At 39.8% G+C, this 16,303-nt stretch overlaps 1 protein-coding gene across 8 annotated transcripts in view; it reads right to left on the bottom strand.

The window, feature by feature from the left end:
* Positions 1-4,673: 4,673 nt before the first annotated feature.
* Positions 4,674-16,303, bottom strand: part of ZSCAN12 (zinc finger and SCAN domain containing 12) — a 53,073-nt gene continuing 41,443 nt past the window's right edge. For 3 of the 8 annotated variants that reach the window (XM_077162930.1, XM_077162929.1, XM_077162931.1), the window contains exons 3-4: positions 12,990-13,131; positions 7,368-12,334 (exon numbers count right to left, since the gene is read on the bottom strand). In XM_077162930.1, the coding sequence (XP_077019045.1) occupies positions 11,040-12,334; positions 12,990-13,131 (1,437 nt within the window). In that variant the 3' untranslated portion in view covers positions 7,368-11,039. The other 5 variants (XR_013176468.1, XM_077162935.1, XM_077162932.1 and 2 more) reach the window with 5 other exon arrangements.

Genomic DNA, 16,303 nt, shown 5'->3' with positions numbered 1-16,303 from the left:
AAGCCATCTGGTCCTGGACTTTTCTTTTTAGGAAGCTTTTGAATGACTGATTCAATTTATTTACTTGTGATTGGTTTGTTGAGGTCATCTATTTCTTCTTGAGTCAAAGTTGGTTGTTTATGTCTTTCCAGGAACCCGTTCATTTCATCTAAATTGTTGTATTTATTAGCGTAAAGTTGTTCATAGTATCCTGTTATTACCTCCTTTATTTCTGTGAGGTCAGTAGTTACGTCTCCTCTTCCATTTCTGATCTTATTTATTTGCATCCTCTCTCTTCTTCTTTTTGTCAATCTTGCTAAGGGCCCATCAATCTTATTGATTGTCCCATAGAACCAACTTCTGGTCTTATTGATTTTCTCTATTGTTTTCAATTTCATTTATTTCTGCTCTAATCTTTGTTATTTCTTTCCTTTTGCTTGCTTTGGGATTAGTTTGCTGTTCTTTCTCCAGTTCTTCCAAGTGGACAGTTAATTCCTGCATTTTTGCCTTTTCTTCTTTTCTGATAAAGGCATTTAGGGCAATAAATTTCCCTCTTAGCACTGCCTTTGCTGTGTCCCATAAGTTTTGATATGTTGTGTTTTCATTTTCATTCGCCTCGAGGTATTTGCTAATTTCTCTTGCAATTTCTCCTTTGACCCACTTGTTGTTTAAGAGTGTGTTGTTGAACCTCCACATATTTGTGAATTTTCCGGCACTCTGCCTATTATTGATTTCCCACTTCATTCCTTTATAATCCAAGAAAGTGTTGTGTATGAGTTCAATCTTTTTAAATTTATTAAGACTTGCTTTGTGACCCAGCACATGGTCTATCTTTGAGAATGATCCATGAGCACGTGAGAAAAAGGTGTATCCTGTTGTTGTGGGATGTAATGTCCTATAAATGCCTGTTAAGTCTAGCTCATTTATAGTAATATTCAGATTCTCTATTTCTTTATTGATCCTCTGTCTAGATGTTCTGTCCATTGATGAGAGTGGTGAATTGAAGTCTCCAACTATTATGGTATATGAGTCTATTTCCCTTTTCAGTGTTTGCAGTGTATTCCTCACGTATTTTGGGGCATTCTGGTTCGGTGCGTAAATATTTATGATTGTTATGTCTTCTTGTTTAATTGTTCCTTTTATTAGTATATAGTGTCCTTCTTTGTCTCTTTTAACTGTTTTACATTTGAAGTCTAATTTGTTGGATATTAGTATAGCCACTCCTGCTCTTTTCTGGTTGTTATTTGCATGAAATATCTTTTCCCAACCTTTCACTTTCAACCTATGTTTATCTTTGGGTCTAAGATGTGTTTCCTGTAGACAGCATATAGAAGGATCCTGTTTTTTAATCCATTCTGCCAATCTATGTCTTTTGATTGGGGAATTCAGTCCATTAACATTTAGTGTTATTACTGTTTGGATAATATTTTCCTCTCACATTTTGCCCTTTGTATTATATATATCATATCTGATTTTCCTTCTTTCTACACTTTTCTCCATACCTCTCTCTTCTGTCTTTTTGTATCTGACTCTAGTGCTCCCTTTAGTATTTCTTGCAGAGCTGGTCTCTTGGTCACAAATTCTCTCAGTGACTTTTTGTCTGAGAATGTTTTAATTTCTCCCTCATTTTTGAAGGACAATTTTGCTGGATATAGAAGTCTTGGTTGGCAGTTTTTCTCTTTTAGTAATTTAAATATATCATCCCACTGTCTTCTAGCTTCCATGGTTTCTGCTGAGAAATCTACACATAGCCTTATTGGCTTTCCCTTGTATGTGATGGATTGTTTTTCTCTTGCTGCTTTCAAGATCCTCTCTTTCTCTTTGACCTCTGACATTCTAACTAGTAAGTGTCTTGGAGAACGCCTATTTGGGTCTAATCTCTTTGGGGTGCGCTGCACTTCTTGGATCTGTAATTTTAGGTCTTTCATAAGAGTTGGGAAATTTTCAGTGATAATTTCTTCCATTAGTTTTTCTCCTCCTTTTCCCTTCTCTTCTCCTTCTGGGACACCCACAACACGTATATTTGTGTGGTTCATATTGTCCTTGAGTTCCCTGATACCCTGTTCAAATTTTTCCATTCTTTTCCGGATAGTTTCTGTTTCTTTTTTGGAATTCAGATGTTCCATCCTCCAAATCACTAATTCTATCTTCTGTCTCTTTAAATCTATCATTGTAGGTATCCATTGTTTTTTCCATCTTTTCTACTTTATCCTTCACTTCCATAAGTTCTGTGATTTGTTTTTTCAGTTTTTCTATTTCTTCTTTTTGTTCAGCCCATGTCTTCTTCATGTCCTCCCTCAATTTATCGATTTCGTTTTTGAAGAGGTTTTCCTTTTCTGTTCGTATATTCAGCATTAGTTGTTTCAGCTCCTGTATCTCATTTGAACTATTGGTTTGTTCCTTTGACTGGGCCATATTTTCAATTTTCTGAGCGTGATCTGTTATCTTCTGCTGGCGTCTGGGCATTTAGTCAGATTTCCCTGGGTTTTGGACCCAGCAGGTTGAAAGATTTTTCTGTGAAATCTCTGGGTTCTGTTTTTCTTATCCTGCCCTGTAGGTGGCACTCGTGGCACACGTTTTCCTGTGGGTTCCACCAGTAAAAGGTGCTGTGGGTCCTTTAACTTTGGAAAACTCTTGCCGTGGGGGAGGTTCTCCAGCTCAAGCAGCTTGGAAGAGTGCCAGCCGGCCCAGGCGTCCAAACGCGGGGAGGGTCGCTGGCCGTCGCAGCCCGGGAGAGCGCCCGAACGAATTTCCTAGTCGGCCTGGGGCACCAAGCGTGGTGGGAGGTCGCCAGCCACCGCAGCCCAGGAGAATGCACCGTTCCCAGCAGGACCGGGGAGTCACGTGTTTGGAAGGGACCCCCCCGGTCACCGTTCTCTGCGGTCTGGTGATTTCCGACCCAACTCTCTCAGTTGGTCCAGGGGGCCTCATGTGGTGGGGGTGCCAGCCGCCATGGCCCGAGGGGACCGCCTGCCCAATTCTGCCAGCTGGCCTGGGAAGGAGGAAGGGAGGGACTCCGGCCGCTTGCCGTCCCGCCCGGGAAAGCCCCCGCCCCTCGGCGATCTCACCGGAGCTGGTTCTCCCAGACAGTCAGCCGTTCCAGGATGGGGTACGCAGTCCCTTTGATCTCCGTCGTGGCTTCGGGAGCTGCTCTGTATTGTCTCCACTCCCCCAGTAGCTGTTCTGGAGGAGGAAAGGTGAGGGTGGCAAGGCTGTCGAGGACGGTGGCAGAGGAGCTGGTGAAGGTGGAAGAAGGCACAGTGGTGGTTGGAGAGCCGCCGGAGCAGGAGGAGAAAGGGAAGGATAAGATGGCGGATGGAGCACCGCCGGAGCAGAAGGGGAAAGAGAAGGGCAAGATGGCGGCGGGAGCACCACCGGCGGAGAATGGGGAAGAGGAGGGCTGGCTGGCTGGCAGCGGGAGCGCCGCCAGCGGAGAAAGAGGGAGAGGAGGGCTGGCTGGCTGGCAGCGGGGGCGCCGCCGGCGGAGAAAGAGGGAGAGGTGGGCTGGCTGGCTGGCGGCAGGACTGCTGCTACTTTTAACTGTGGTTTGGATAGATGAATAAAAAATATTGATAAAAAATAAACAAATAATAGTGGGAACAAATGTTAAAATAAGTAGATTGAAATACTAGTGATCAATGAAAGTGAGTGGTAAGGAGTATATGAAAAAAATGGGGAACAAAGGTTAAAATATAGATACAAATACTAGTGGTCAATGAGAGGGAGGAGTAAGGGGCATGGTATGTATGAGTTTTTTCTTTTTTCTTTTTCTGGAGTGACGTAAATGTTCTAAGAAATGATCATGGTGATGAATATACAACTATGTGATGATATTGTGAGCCACTGATTGTACACCAAGTATGGAATATTCATTTATTAAGAATGTTTGTGTATGTTATTTTTTCAATAAAAATATTTTTAAAAACTACACTATGACTAAGTGCACTGGTTTGAAAGGATGTATGGACCCTAGAAAAGCCATGTTTTAATCAAAATCCCATTTGGTAAAGGCAGAATAATCCCTATTAATACTGTATGTTTCAAACTGTAATCAGATCATCTCCCTGGATGATGTGATTTAGTCAAGAGTGGTTGTTAAGCTGGATTAGGTGACATGTCTCCACCCACTGGGGTGGGTCTTCACAAGTCTCTGGAGTCCTATAAAGAGGAAACATTTTGGAGAATGAGAGATACAGAGAGCAGAGCAGAATGACATAGCCACGAGAAGTCGAGTCCACCAGCCAGTGACCTTTGGAGATGAAGAAGGAAAACGCCTCTGGGAGAGCTTCATGAAACAGGAAGACACAGAGAAGCTAGCAGATGATGCCGTGTTCACCACGTGCCCTTCCAGATGAGAGAGGAACCCTGACTGTGTTCGCCATGTGCCTTCTCACTTGAGAGAGAAACCCTGAACTTCATCGGCCTTTTAGAACCAAGGTATCTTTCCCTGGATGGACGCCTTTGATTGGACATTTCTATAGACTTGTTTGAATGGGGACGTTTTCTCGGCCTTAGAATTGTAAATTAGCAACTCATTAAATTCCCCTTTTTAAAAGCCATTCTGTTTCTGGTTTATTGCATTCCAGCAGCTACCAAACTAGAACACTAAGTGATATTTATTCCAGTAATGCAATGTTGTTTCAATATGTACAAGATACCAATAAAGTTAAGGAAAAAGTATGTAATTTTCATAGATGTTGTAAAAAAGCTTTATCCAGAACGGAGTCCATCTTTTAAAATGCTAACTGTAATACCTATGCAAAAAAGTAAAAAAATGTAGGGATGTACAGCAGATACACTCCCAGGGTACTGAAATAATCATGTAAAGTAGTTCCTATATTTAGTGATCTACTATAAACTATATAAACCTCATTCTCTTATGTATGGTTAGAGACTGGACTATATTATCAAATTAGCGAAGACCTTCTAAATATTTTTCCCTTTTATCCAATAGGTTTGAGAACTGAAAATAAGCAAGTTACTTATCAGTATTACATACATGTTATTGACAAAATAACTAATTATCTATCAGTAGGATGTATGTGAAACATCTTTTTCTATCTTAAAAACATAATCAAACCAGAGCTGAAAAATATATACTTTCTGAAAATATCTGAAACCTACATAGCCTGTGTTGAAGGACAAAGCCACTCCCAAATTTATCAAAATATTAGGCAATTCAATGTTGGTTCTTTTCATTCCATTTATTCAAATATTACACATGATTTTTGTGTCCTGAGGTACACACAGAAGCCTATTTTTCCCATAAAGAAAATTCAGCATTATATATGCAAACAGCACACAATACTCTTGTCTGTGCTTCTTTAATGAATTAAAGATAAAAGATTGGAGTAGGTCTGGATGAAAGAGCATGCTCCTCAATACTCAGATAATTATCCCAAAGGCAGTATCACAAGCCCAGGGATGCATGTAAACAGTTTACTTCAAAACTCCGGGTTGCTCACATTCATAGACTCTTGAGAAGGGAAAAATAACTTCCAACCTTTCCTTTTCTTGACCTGAGACATTCACTGAATGTTTTTCCTGGCTAAAATGGTTGATTTGGAATACCCATTCCCTATGCAACTTGCTCATTTATATTCCTTACACTAATTTTTCAATATTGCAGAGACGTTGGAGTTGAGGCTTGAGCTCTGTCTATACAATTTCTCACAATTCTCATTTATACAAGTTGCTTTTATATGGATTCATAGAGGTTTGGAGAAGTCCAGCCTCTATCTGAAGTCCTTCCCATGTTCACCACACTGGTAGGTTCTCTTTAGTGTGAATTTTCCAATGCTGAATAAAGCTGGTGATTCCATGGAAATCATTCTCACATGCATTACATTAACATCTTTCTTACGTGTAGAGTCTCTCTGGTGCAGTCAGTCCCAAATTCTGGGTGAAAAAAGGCTTTCTTAAATTCTCCACACAAGGCTCGGTAAGGTTTCCTTGCTCAATGAAGGTGTCCTCACAGTTGTCACATTTATAGGGTCTCTTATTTGGTTCCTCTGATGTCAAACAAGGCTGCTATGACAGAGCTGTCCCACAGTCCTTCAAGTGTCAGCATTTTTCCTTGGGGTGTATATGTCCTGGTCCTTCTCACTAGAAGCACCCACTAGGGACCCACTAGAAACATACCAACTGCTCGGAGTTCTCTTCAGTGCGAGCTCTCTGATGCTGCATGACTCAGCAGTAATTTCTTACTACACTTACTGCTCCCATGTGGCAGATATGTGATCTGCCCACGATTCAGAATCTTCATAATTTTTTGTGTTGGAGCCAAGTTCTTATTTTCACTCTCAGTAGCACCATCTAAAAAAAATGTAGACAATTTGTCAGTTTTCTCTTCCGCTAGTGAGGTATGAGAAACAAAGTGAAGAAAAAAACTAGTTTTACCCAAAGTGTGCAACTTTGCTGTGTCTCTAAACTGGCATCCTAATTTTGTGAAGTACCTAGGATGGGGAGTGAGGGTGGAGCACCAAATCTGGGTGAGAAAAGGAGACAACTGGGCAGAAAGAAACTAGAAGAGCAGAGAGATTTCCTCACAAAATGTGACAAAGAATCAGAAAGTATAATTTAACAAGTTGAGATCAGTTTGAATCGGGAACTAAGAAACAGGGAATATTATGAAACCAACAGAAAGTTTCATTTGCTTAGGACAGTTAAAAGGACCATTTACAAGTAACTGAAGTTCTAAAAAGCTTCCCTTGAGAGGTTCTCCTGTCATTCTCTCCAGAGACCCTTTTTCATCATCTTGTTTTAAAAAGCAGTATTCTGAGAATTATACTGAGATATACCATAAGGCTATTTTTCTATCTTTCAGCCTGGAACCTAAAGGTAATGGGATAAAGTTGGTTTGGGAATTTAAACATTCAGCAAAAATTCTTGAACAAAAAAATTCTCCAACACAGAAAGAGGTTTCAGAGGTGCACATGATTATCAGGGGGTTTAAAGCTCATGAGGGAGATGCTGGATTATGACTCCAGATACATCTGGTGTATCCAGAAGTTCAGTTTTGCTGCTTTCTTTGCTATTCTCAAAGCTTTCCACTAACCATGTTTGTTTCAATCCTTCCCACCTGATGGCTTATCTTTCAAGACGTCTCTTTAAATCTTCAGCATAATCAATGCCTCTTCTCCACATTCCGGATGGTATTATTCTACCAGTTCTGCAGCTTCCCTGCTCCGGCACCTGCTCCTTGGTATGTACTACTGATCTCAGCAACTGTAGGTGATGCTCCCCAAACCTACAGAGAGCCTGTGAGGTCCAGGCATCTATTTCCTGGTAGTAACTTAAAGGATTGGGAAAAGATGAGTAATTTTTTTTTGCCAGCCTTATTCTTAGTCCCAGGCACAGTCCTCTTCCTCTACCATCACTACTAGAGAGCTTTCATGCAAGAGGACTGCCATTCTGGAATGAGAGTGCTCAGGAGAAGGTTCACTCCCGCTTGGGGTTCACACTGATTTTTCAGAAGTATTTCCTTGTAGCTAGTCTTCTTCCTGAGGCATAAAATAACACTGTTAACAGAAACACTAAATTTTGTTTAGCTTTTACCCAAGAACTCATTTACCTGGACAATGCACTGAATGAAAAGGAAACTGTGTCAGGAAGCTAAATAAATTAGGAGACAGAGTGGGGGTGACTTTGCAAACTGTTAGCTAGCTTCACCTGATGAAGTCTTTTAGTTCTAAATGTGTATGTTACCAAAGCTCGAGAGAAAGACGAGGAACCCTTTCCCTTTCATTCTCCCCCTTCAGAGAATCCCATATATACCACAGGGAAAAGAAAAGAACATGAGAAATGAGAAAAAAAAAAAAAAAACCAGCAACAGCTAACATTTATTTAATATTTACTACAGATAACTCATTTATGTACTTCCCATAATCCCCACTTACAGATGACACTGAGGCATATAGAGTAAGGGATTTACTCAGTCATACAACCAGCACGTGGAGTCCACTCTCTCCTTGAATTCAAGTATCGACTTTACATCTACTCCTGAGAGTCATGACCACACAAACCCTCAAACGAACCCAACTTACTTTTTCCCAAATTGGGAACCCAAATTTTCTTCTTTAACAGCCCCAATTTCCTGGTACTTTGGCTCAAAACTTGGAAGTCTTTCTTAGATTTCCAATACCCCTCCCAATCATCAGCCCCCAACCTTAACCAGTCAGACTGGACACCAGATTCAAACCTGGAATGAACAAACCTATGACCACCATTGCCTTTAAATATACCAGAAGGCTGGAAAGACCCCCCACTGTTACAAGTGGCCTCAGCACTTTCTTCGCTGGGATCCTGGAGGGCTCCTCCTGCCCATGGCTGCCTGGCTGCATCTTCAGGTAACCCCAGGGACCTGTACCCTGAGTGTGCAGGGCCCAGAGCATGCCAGGTCAGGCCAGGTATCTGCCTTCAGGATGTAGGACTTCAAAGTGCCACTCCAAAGACATACAGCCAAAGTCGTGGGCTCTGAGTTTCCTCAGATAACTGGCAGAAGCAGGGATAAAAGGCAATGAAACCTCTCCCTTCCAGCCTGGGGTATCTGCTGGATTCTGTTATTTAGTTCCCAGAGTATTAAGTTAAAAGTCAGCCTGAATGGGGGCTTTTACCCCAAGACTGGTGGACTATGCAGTGTTCCTGGGAAAGCTGCAGCAGTTACAGGTGGTTTATGGCGGGTCCAGGGCATCTTGAGCCAAGGCATCTGAGGAAGTCCACGGTAAAAATCAAAACAGCAATGGTTACAAAGTACTTACCATGTGCTAAGCACTGTTCTAAGCCCTTTACATCTCAATTCATTTAATCCATATAATTGCCACTGAGGTAGGTACTATCATTACCATTATTTTACAATCGAGGAGACTGAAGCAGAGAAGGTTATGCTCCAAGTCACTCAGCTACTTGTGGCAAAATGAGATTAGAACCCAGTATCTGTCTTTAGAAGTTATGTTTTTAAGCTCTGCCTCAGAAATAGGGTATCTGGGTACAAGAAGCTGTAAAGAATCCCTAAATTGCCTTGCTCTTTAACAGGGATAAGTGAGCAGATACCTAGTCCTAAATCCTTCACTGAACTGGCAGAGATGAGGCACTAGATCAAAAAGCAGGACATATATGGCAAGCTTCGAGAGGAATAATGAAGATCAAATGGCCTCCACTTAGCAGTGCTTTTGGAGATAGCCATGCCATGGCCGCCTGGCTCAGGAAGATGATGGCAGCAGTAATCAGAAATATTCCCCAAAGATCACTTTAAATTGTGGTGGGTGAAAACTCAGGGAGCCTTGGCTGGTGGATTTTCAGACCCAGAATCTGTCTGCTTTAATCTGAGTGAAGAGAATCAACTGTTTCCATGAAATCAAGGGCAAAATTGCTGGCTCTCAATGACAATCTTACAACGTGAGCTAGGGGGCTAATAAACAGAGAAGTTAACATTAATCATGATTGGCTTTGTAAAAATTAAATTATATATATATAATAAGAAATACATTATATGCAATATATCAAACATATGCATATTACATATACACATAAATATATTAAACTGTTGTATATATATAAAAATAATGTGTAAGGACTCTATTAACTACACCTAGAAACATTTTTAATGAGAAGATCCAAAGAAATTCAAATAAAATGATGACCTGCCAAAGGGCTGTGGTACGAGACCTTTTTAATGTGAAAGGACTAAAATTGAGAAGAAATTCAATTAAAGGGTAACAAATGGAAACCATGGAAACAAGTGGTTTCTTTAACTGAAACAGAGAAAATGTATCACAGCAATTAAAAGTGCGGGCTCTAGAATAGTTTAGGTTCAAAGCTCAGTTCTACTAACATACAAATTTCGTGAACATGCACAGCTTTATCATTTTCAGTTTTTCCAGCTGAAAATAAAATAATGCAATTAAGACAACTTAGTAACGTCTGCCCCCTTGGTAAGCAGTTAATAAACATTGTATTATTATTAATAAATCCTTTTCTTGATTCCAAAAGATGTCCAGTAACGGCTTTGTCCTCATTCTATCAATAAGCACCTTTTATAATGAAAGTTCTTATACTATAGCCCCTCCAGCAGCTCATCATTTTTTAATGTATATTTCTTAGAATCCTCTCACATTCCAAGCATTTCTAGGTGTAATTGTTAGGAAGTTCTGGCATTTAATGAAATAGGCTACCTCTATACTGAGTACAAGAGCACAGAGCTTTTCCAAGTTCTTTTATCTCAGTGCTTTTCACTTCTATCCTCACCATACATGTGAGAGCTCTCAAATTCAGAGCTCTGCTCAGTCATTCTCCTTTTCTTTCCCTGTCTTTCTTTCTTCCCTTTGCAGCCCCTTCCACCTTATTCTTTCAAATACCTGTTTTGTGTCAGATTGCTTTTTCATCCAAAGCCCATGTTTAAGCTCACGTCACTTTTCTTTGCTTTAGAAACCTGGCTTTCCTGGGTGCTACTTGCTTTAAAAACTCAGTATCTTATTTACCTTGAATCAATTAGAAAAGAGAAGCCAGGCAATCTTATTTTCAACATTAATGCCATTTTTGAGCTGCTGCTTCATGATTCGTCATGAGTTTCACACCAGTTACTTTTACCTGGCTGTTACTCCTACCTTGGACATACTTCACTTTTATACTCTTCCTTTATATCTGGCCACCTGTTCAAAATTATTGGTGAGTTCAAAATCCACCCAGATAAGCAGCTTTAAAAATTCCTGATTTCAATAAAATCTTTCCTGATCACCCTGGCAACAGTGAACTGTCCTTCAGAATTTACAGCACTGTCAAGTGCCATTTTAACCCTACACTATTTTGAGAATCAATTCTACTGTCCTATAGCTTTATTTAAGTAAATATGTGGAACATATGTATCCCAAATTAGGTTGTAAACTCTCTGAGAAAAATAATCTGCGTTATGTTTCTTATTCCACAGCACCTAATACAACAGGTTCTTCATAAAATAGCTGGGGTTTCCTTACAGCAATCGTGACTTCAGTTTTGCCCCAAATCATTACAAAGCTAGTATTTCTTTGCAGCCTGCACTCTGTTAAGTAGCTTCCCTGTGGTCATTATACAGAATTAGATTTTTCTCCTTTGTGGATAGTTTGATGTTGAATAAGAGCATTTTTTTGCCTAAATGATTCCCCACACTCTTTACATTTATAGGTACCACATCTATTATGGATTCTCTGGTGTTTACTAAGATCTGACCTCTGTCTGAAGGCTTTGCCACACTCATCACATTGGTAGGGTTTCTCCCCAGTGTGGATTCTTTGATGCTGAATGAGGCTGGTGACTCCTCGAAAGGCATTCCCACACTCATCACACTTGTATGGCCTCTCTCCAGTGTGGATTCTCTGATGTTCAGAGAGGACTGATCTTTGAGTAAAGGCCTTCCCACACTTATCACATTTATAGGGTCTCTCTCCAGTGTGAATTCGCTGATGTTCTCTAAGGCTTGTCCTCTGAATAAAGGCTTTTTCACATACATCACACTTGTAGGGTTTCTCTCCAGTGTGGATTCTCTGATGCTGAATAAGGCCACTCTGACTGAAAGATTTTCCACATTCCTTACACTGATAGCATTTTTCCTTGTGGTGGATTTCCTGATGGGAAATAAGGGATGAGTTATAAACAAAGGTTTTTCCACACTCATTACACTCATAGGGTTTTGCCCCTGTGTGAATTCCTTGATGCTGAGTAAGTACTGAACGCCGACTAAAACTTTTATTACACTGAGTACACTGATAAGGTTTGTCTCTTGTGTGGATTTTGAGATGGTGAAAGAGACCTGCCTTCTGGCTAAAGGCTTTACCACACTCATTACAGCGGTAGTGTTTCTCTCCTGTGTGAAGTCTCTGATGTTGATTAAGAGCTGACCATCGGCCAAAGGCTTTGCTACACTCATTACACTTATATGGTTTCTCTCCAGTGTGTATTATTTTGTGCCGGATAAATACACTTCTTCCACGGAAAGTTTTTCCACACTCTTCACATTTGTAAGGCCTGTCTCCAGTATGGATCCTCTGATGTTCTACGAGGCGTGAGTGCTGACTGAAGGTTTTTCCACAGCCATCACATTCATAAGTTTTTTTTCTTGGACAGATTCTCTGGTGCTCAGCAAGGTCTAAGTTCTCAGTTAAACTTACTCCCTTTTCACCATGTGTACGCTGTTTGTCTTCCCTGAGGTATCCAGAAGACGTTCCTGTTTCTAATTCAGGTTCATGGGTTTCTTCACATCTAGCATCCTGTGTCATCTCATTTTCAAATCTGCTAGATATATTCCCACATGGCTCTGTTTCTTCAGAAATTTCTTGCTTTAATATTAAATTCCTGAACTCATTTCCAGTCTCAACATCTGAAACTACAAAGGGATCACAAATGTTATTTAAGTTTCCAGTGGCAGTAGACAGAAACGTTTCATTAGAGAACATAAAATTATTCAAATGAAAAACATAAAACAAGAACTTAGAGTTTCAACATGATTATAAAATGGCATCAGAATATAGGGAGAATATAATATATAAAACACTCCAAAAACTGTTAAGGAAAAGACAAACAAATGAATAGAAAACAGGGCAAAGTATTTTTGGCATACCACTGTGTTCATGAAATGGATATCATACATTGCAGATGGAAGCATAAATTGATATAGCTCTTATAGAGGACAATTTGACAATACCTATCAGAATTATGAACATTTGAGTGTTAACTTTAAGACATCATGGGCAAAGGGTGTTTAAAGGCTAAAAATAGAAGAGAAGGCTGTATGAAGGAAGGCAACTCTAAGAAGGGCTAAATTACGTGATCTCAAAATAAATAGTGAGAATTTGAAAAAATCTGAATATAAAGAGAAAAGAAAAGTGACAAACCAAGCCAAGAATCTATTCAAAGGTGATTGGATTCCTAGAGAGGCCTTCCTGACTTCACCAATCAGAGTGAATGCTGAGAATAAGAGGCCAAAATGTTCTTTTAGCCCTTTCTCCTCCTTCCTCCTAAGATGGGACTCTCTTTTTCACCTTGTTCCTGCTGGGCTTCAAGTTCTGGAGATTTACACTTTAGCTCAGCTTTCCTGGACTGGAGGGACATACAGGATTCTTGTTCTGTTTCTAGAGTTGTCTCCTGCAGAAACATTTCCTGTTCTTCAATATGGGTGGAGACCTGAGGAAAATGACATATAGCTGAGACTTGCCCCAAAAGCAGAAAACAAAAGGGTATACTATTCATGGCAGTAAGGAGAAAGCTCTACATTCTCTAAAGCCTGGAATGACCTTCCTTTCAGACATCAGTCTGCCGTAGTCCTATTCCTTCTTCAAAGCCAATACAAACACTGCCTCTGCTGGGAAAGCTTCCCCCCACCTCCCCATCTGGAAGTAAGGTCTCCTATTCTTAATAGGAGGGTATGTTGGTTGTTTCACTTTTACTTCTTTGTCTTATGTCAGAGAAGCGGAGAAAGAAAGAAACAAAAATGAAAAGATGGAAGAGGAGGTTAAAAGCAGGCAGAAGGGGGTGTGTGCGGAGATAGAATTTCTGGGAAGTAAAACATAAAAAAAGAAGAACATGAAAGAGAGTAAATAAAGGGAAATGATGGAGAGAAATGATTAAAAAAGAAAAAGGCAGAAGAGACAAAGGAGAAAGAGGAACAAAAGAAAGAGGGTGGGAGAAAGAGAAGAGAAGAAAAAGAAATCTCTTTCATATTCATTTCAGAAGCTACTCCCAATAGTTTCAGCTCTTCTGAGGTGACCTCATTTCTCTCTGGAAAGCTGAACTTATTTCCCACTTACCTGAGGTGACAATTATCCAGAGTTTACTTCTTCATCTTTCTTTCACTTAACTTATCTCTATCCTCACACTTTTCTTCTCTTCTTCTATCTTGGAGAAAGATATCCCTTCATTTCTAGGCTTTTGCCTTCAGTCTCATCCCTTTCTGCTTTTCTTTGACCCCTGCTACCTTAATTAATCCTTTAGTCAGCAATTCCAGCCACTCTGAAGCTCTCATTACTCCATGATTATTTCTTATATTTAAAAATAATAGGTTTTCCCAGCATGATACTACTGTGAAAAGCAGTGACATGGAATCACTCTATTTACTGTTTCTTAGTTTAGGAGCTCTACGATCTTTTTACATCATGTATGTAAAGCATCTAGCAGAGTTCTGGTGTACAACAGGTCCTCCAAATTACCCCTGTACCCCTTTCAATGGCTAAATTTTGTAAGAGAATGTCATACCCTACCTCTATTTCTCTGACAAAGTTTCACTTCAAACTCAACATGTCTAAAATCAATTAATTTTCACTGCACCTGAATATCCCATTCTTTCTTTTGGCCTCTTTTGGTCCCTCTGGCCGCTTCTCTCAGTTCATCATCAAATTGGTTACTCCCTTGATGATCTCATCTTGTCTTATAAATACCATCTATCTTCTGACAAATCTCAATTTTGTATTTCCAGCTCAGACCCATTCACTTAATTCCAACTCATTACATCCAGTTGCCTGCTCAACTTTTCTACTTGGTTTCTAATAGTTATGTCAAAATTAACACATCTAAAACTGAACTCTTGATTCCTGTACCTTCACCCCATGCTTAACTTTTCTCCCAGTCTTTGCCATCTCAATAAATGACAAATCCATTCGACCTGATGCTCAAAACAAAAATTTTGGCATAACTCCTAACTGCTCATTTTTGCTCACATCCTACATACCATATAAAAACAAATCCTGCTAAGCTCTATTTTCAAAATATATTCAGCATCCAAACACATCTCACCACTTCCACTGTTACTATCCTAGTCCAAGCTACTGGTATCTCTTGAGTCAATTACAGCTTATAGCTATAGCCTTCCAAACTAGTCTCCCTGCTTCTACCTTTGACGTCTAACCCCCAGCCAACCACTGCAGAACTTTTCTGACATGGCAACTAGGGTGATTATTGTAAAATTTAAGTCAGATTATATCTCCCCTCTACTTAAAACTCTCCAATAACTTTCCAGCTCACTCAAATTAAAATCTAAAGTCCTTATGACAGCCATACAAATCCATACATGATTTGCTTCCCTAAACCCCATTTGATCTCATCTCCTCACTATTCCTCTACCCTGATGAGCCCATTCTCCTTAGGACCTCACCATTTACTAGCCCCTCTGCGTAAATGTTCTTATCCTGGATAGCTGCATGGCTTGCTCTTCTAATCCAGATTCCTGATCTAAATGTCATCCTATCTGAAAAGTCTTTCCTGACCAGTGAATGAAATCATAACCCCATTTCATTCACTATTCCTCTACTCCACTCTGCTTTTTTTCACAGAATTTATCACTATTTGACTTACTATGTTTATTTTGTTTGTTTATTGCCTGTCTCTTTTCAGTAGACTACACAAGAGAGCAGCATCCCATACATAGACTGTGCTTGGAGCAAAATAGACGTTAAATGAATAAACAAACAACTGTTCCCCAATTCATCTGCTCCTACAGTCTTTAGCTCTGCTAAGAGTGTCTTTATTACCCTGGCCTTTCAATTTTGAAATTCCTGATGCTTAGCCCAGAGCAGATTTAGTAAAGAGTTCTTCATTTGTCTTTCCTTCTTTACATATCTAATTTGTCATTATCTCTACTTAATTCTTACCTAAGACATATCTCATCTTTTGTAGTCACGCTTTCATGATTTTATTTCAAATTTAGATCTTCTTGTCATGTGCTCCTTTCCTCTCCAATCTATTTTGTATCCTCAATGCTAGAATACACTTTCTAAGATACTGACTTATTATCTCACTAACTTTCATACTCCTTATACCAAGATTTACTAAGGTTGGTTTCATTAATATTTTAGGTTGAATAATTCTATCAATAATGCTGTTCTGTGCATTGTAGGATGTTTAGCAGCATCTGTTGCCTCTACCCACTAGATGCCAGTAGCACCTCCCCCAGATATGACACCCAAAAATGTCTCGAGACATCTCTGGGGTGCCAAATTGCCACAGGTTAAGAACCATCTATCAATACTAAAACAAAGGTCCTATATAATTTGGGTCTCTTTTACATCTTGCAGTTAATGAAGCTTATTTAGACTCAAGGAGAAAAGGTGGGAAGCCTGTCTTAAAGAATAAAATCTAAACGCCAGAGTTTGATATTCAAGGTCCTGGACATTCTATTTGCATTTCTACTAAACAATCACACTTTCTATCTAACTGGACTTTCTACTACTGAAAGAAATACAAGTCTCCTGCCCTGCCCCTCCCCACCTGTCACTTCTGCTGCTACATCTCATGACCATGAGGTGATGAAATTGCTTTCTCCATCTTTAAACCATTTAACAGACATGGGCCATTGGATTTATCT

This window comes from Tamandua tetradactyla, chromosome 5 (assembly GCF_023851605.1).
Source record: "Tamandua tetradactyla isolate mTamTet1 chromosome 5, mTamTet1.pri, whole genome shotgun sequence".
NCBI classification, from domain to species: Eukaryota; Metazoa; Chordata; class Mammalia; order Pilosa; family Myrmecophagidae; genus Tamandua; species Tamandua tetradactyla.
The sequence above is the reverse complement of the archived record's forward strand: the minus strand, read 5'-3'. Positions and strand labels throughout refer to the sequence as shown.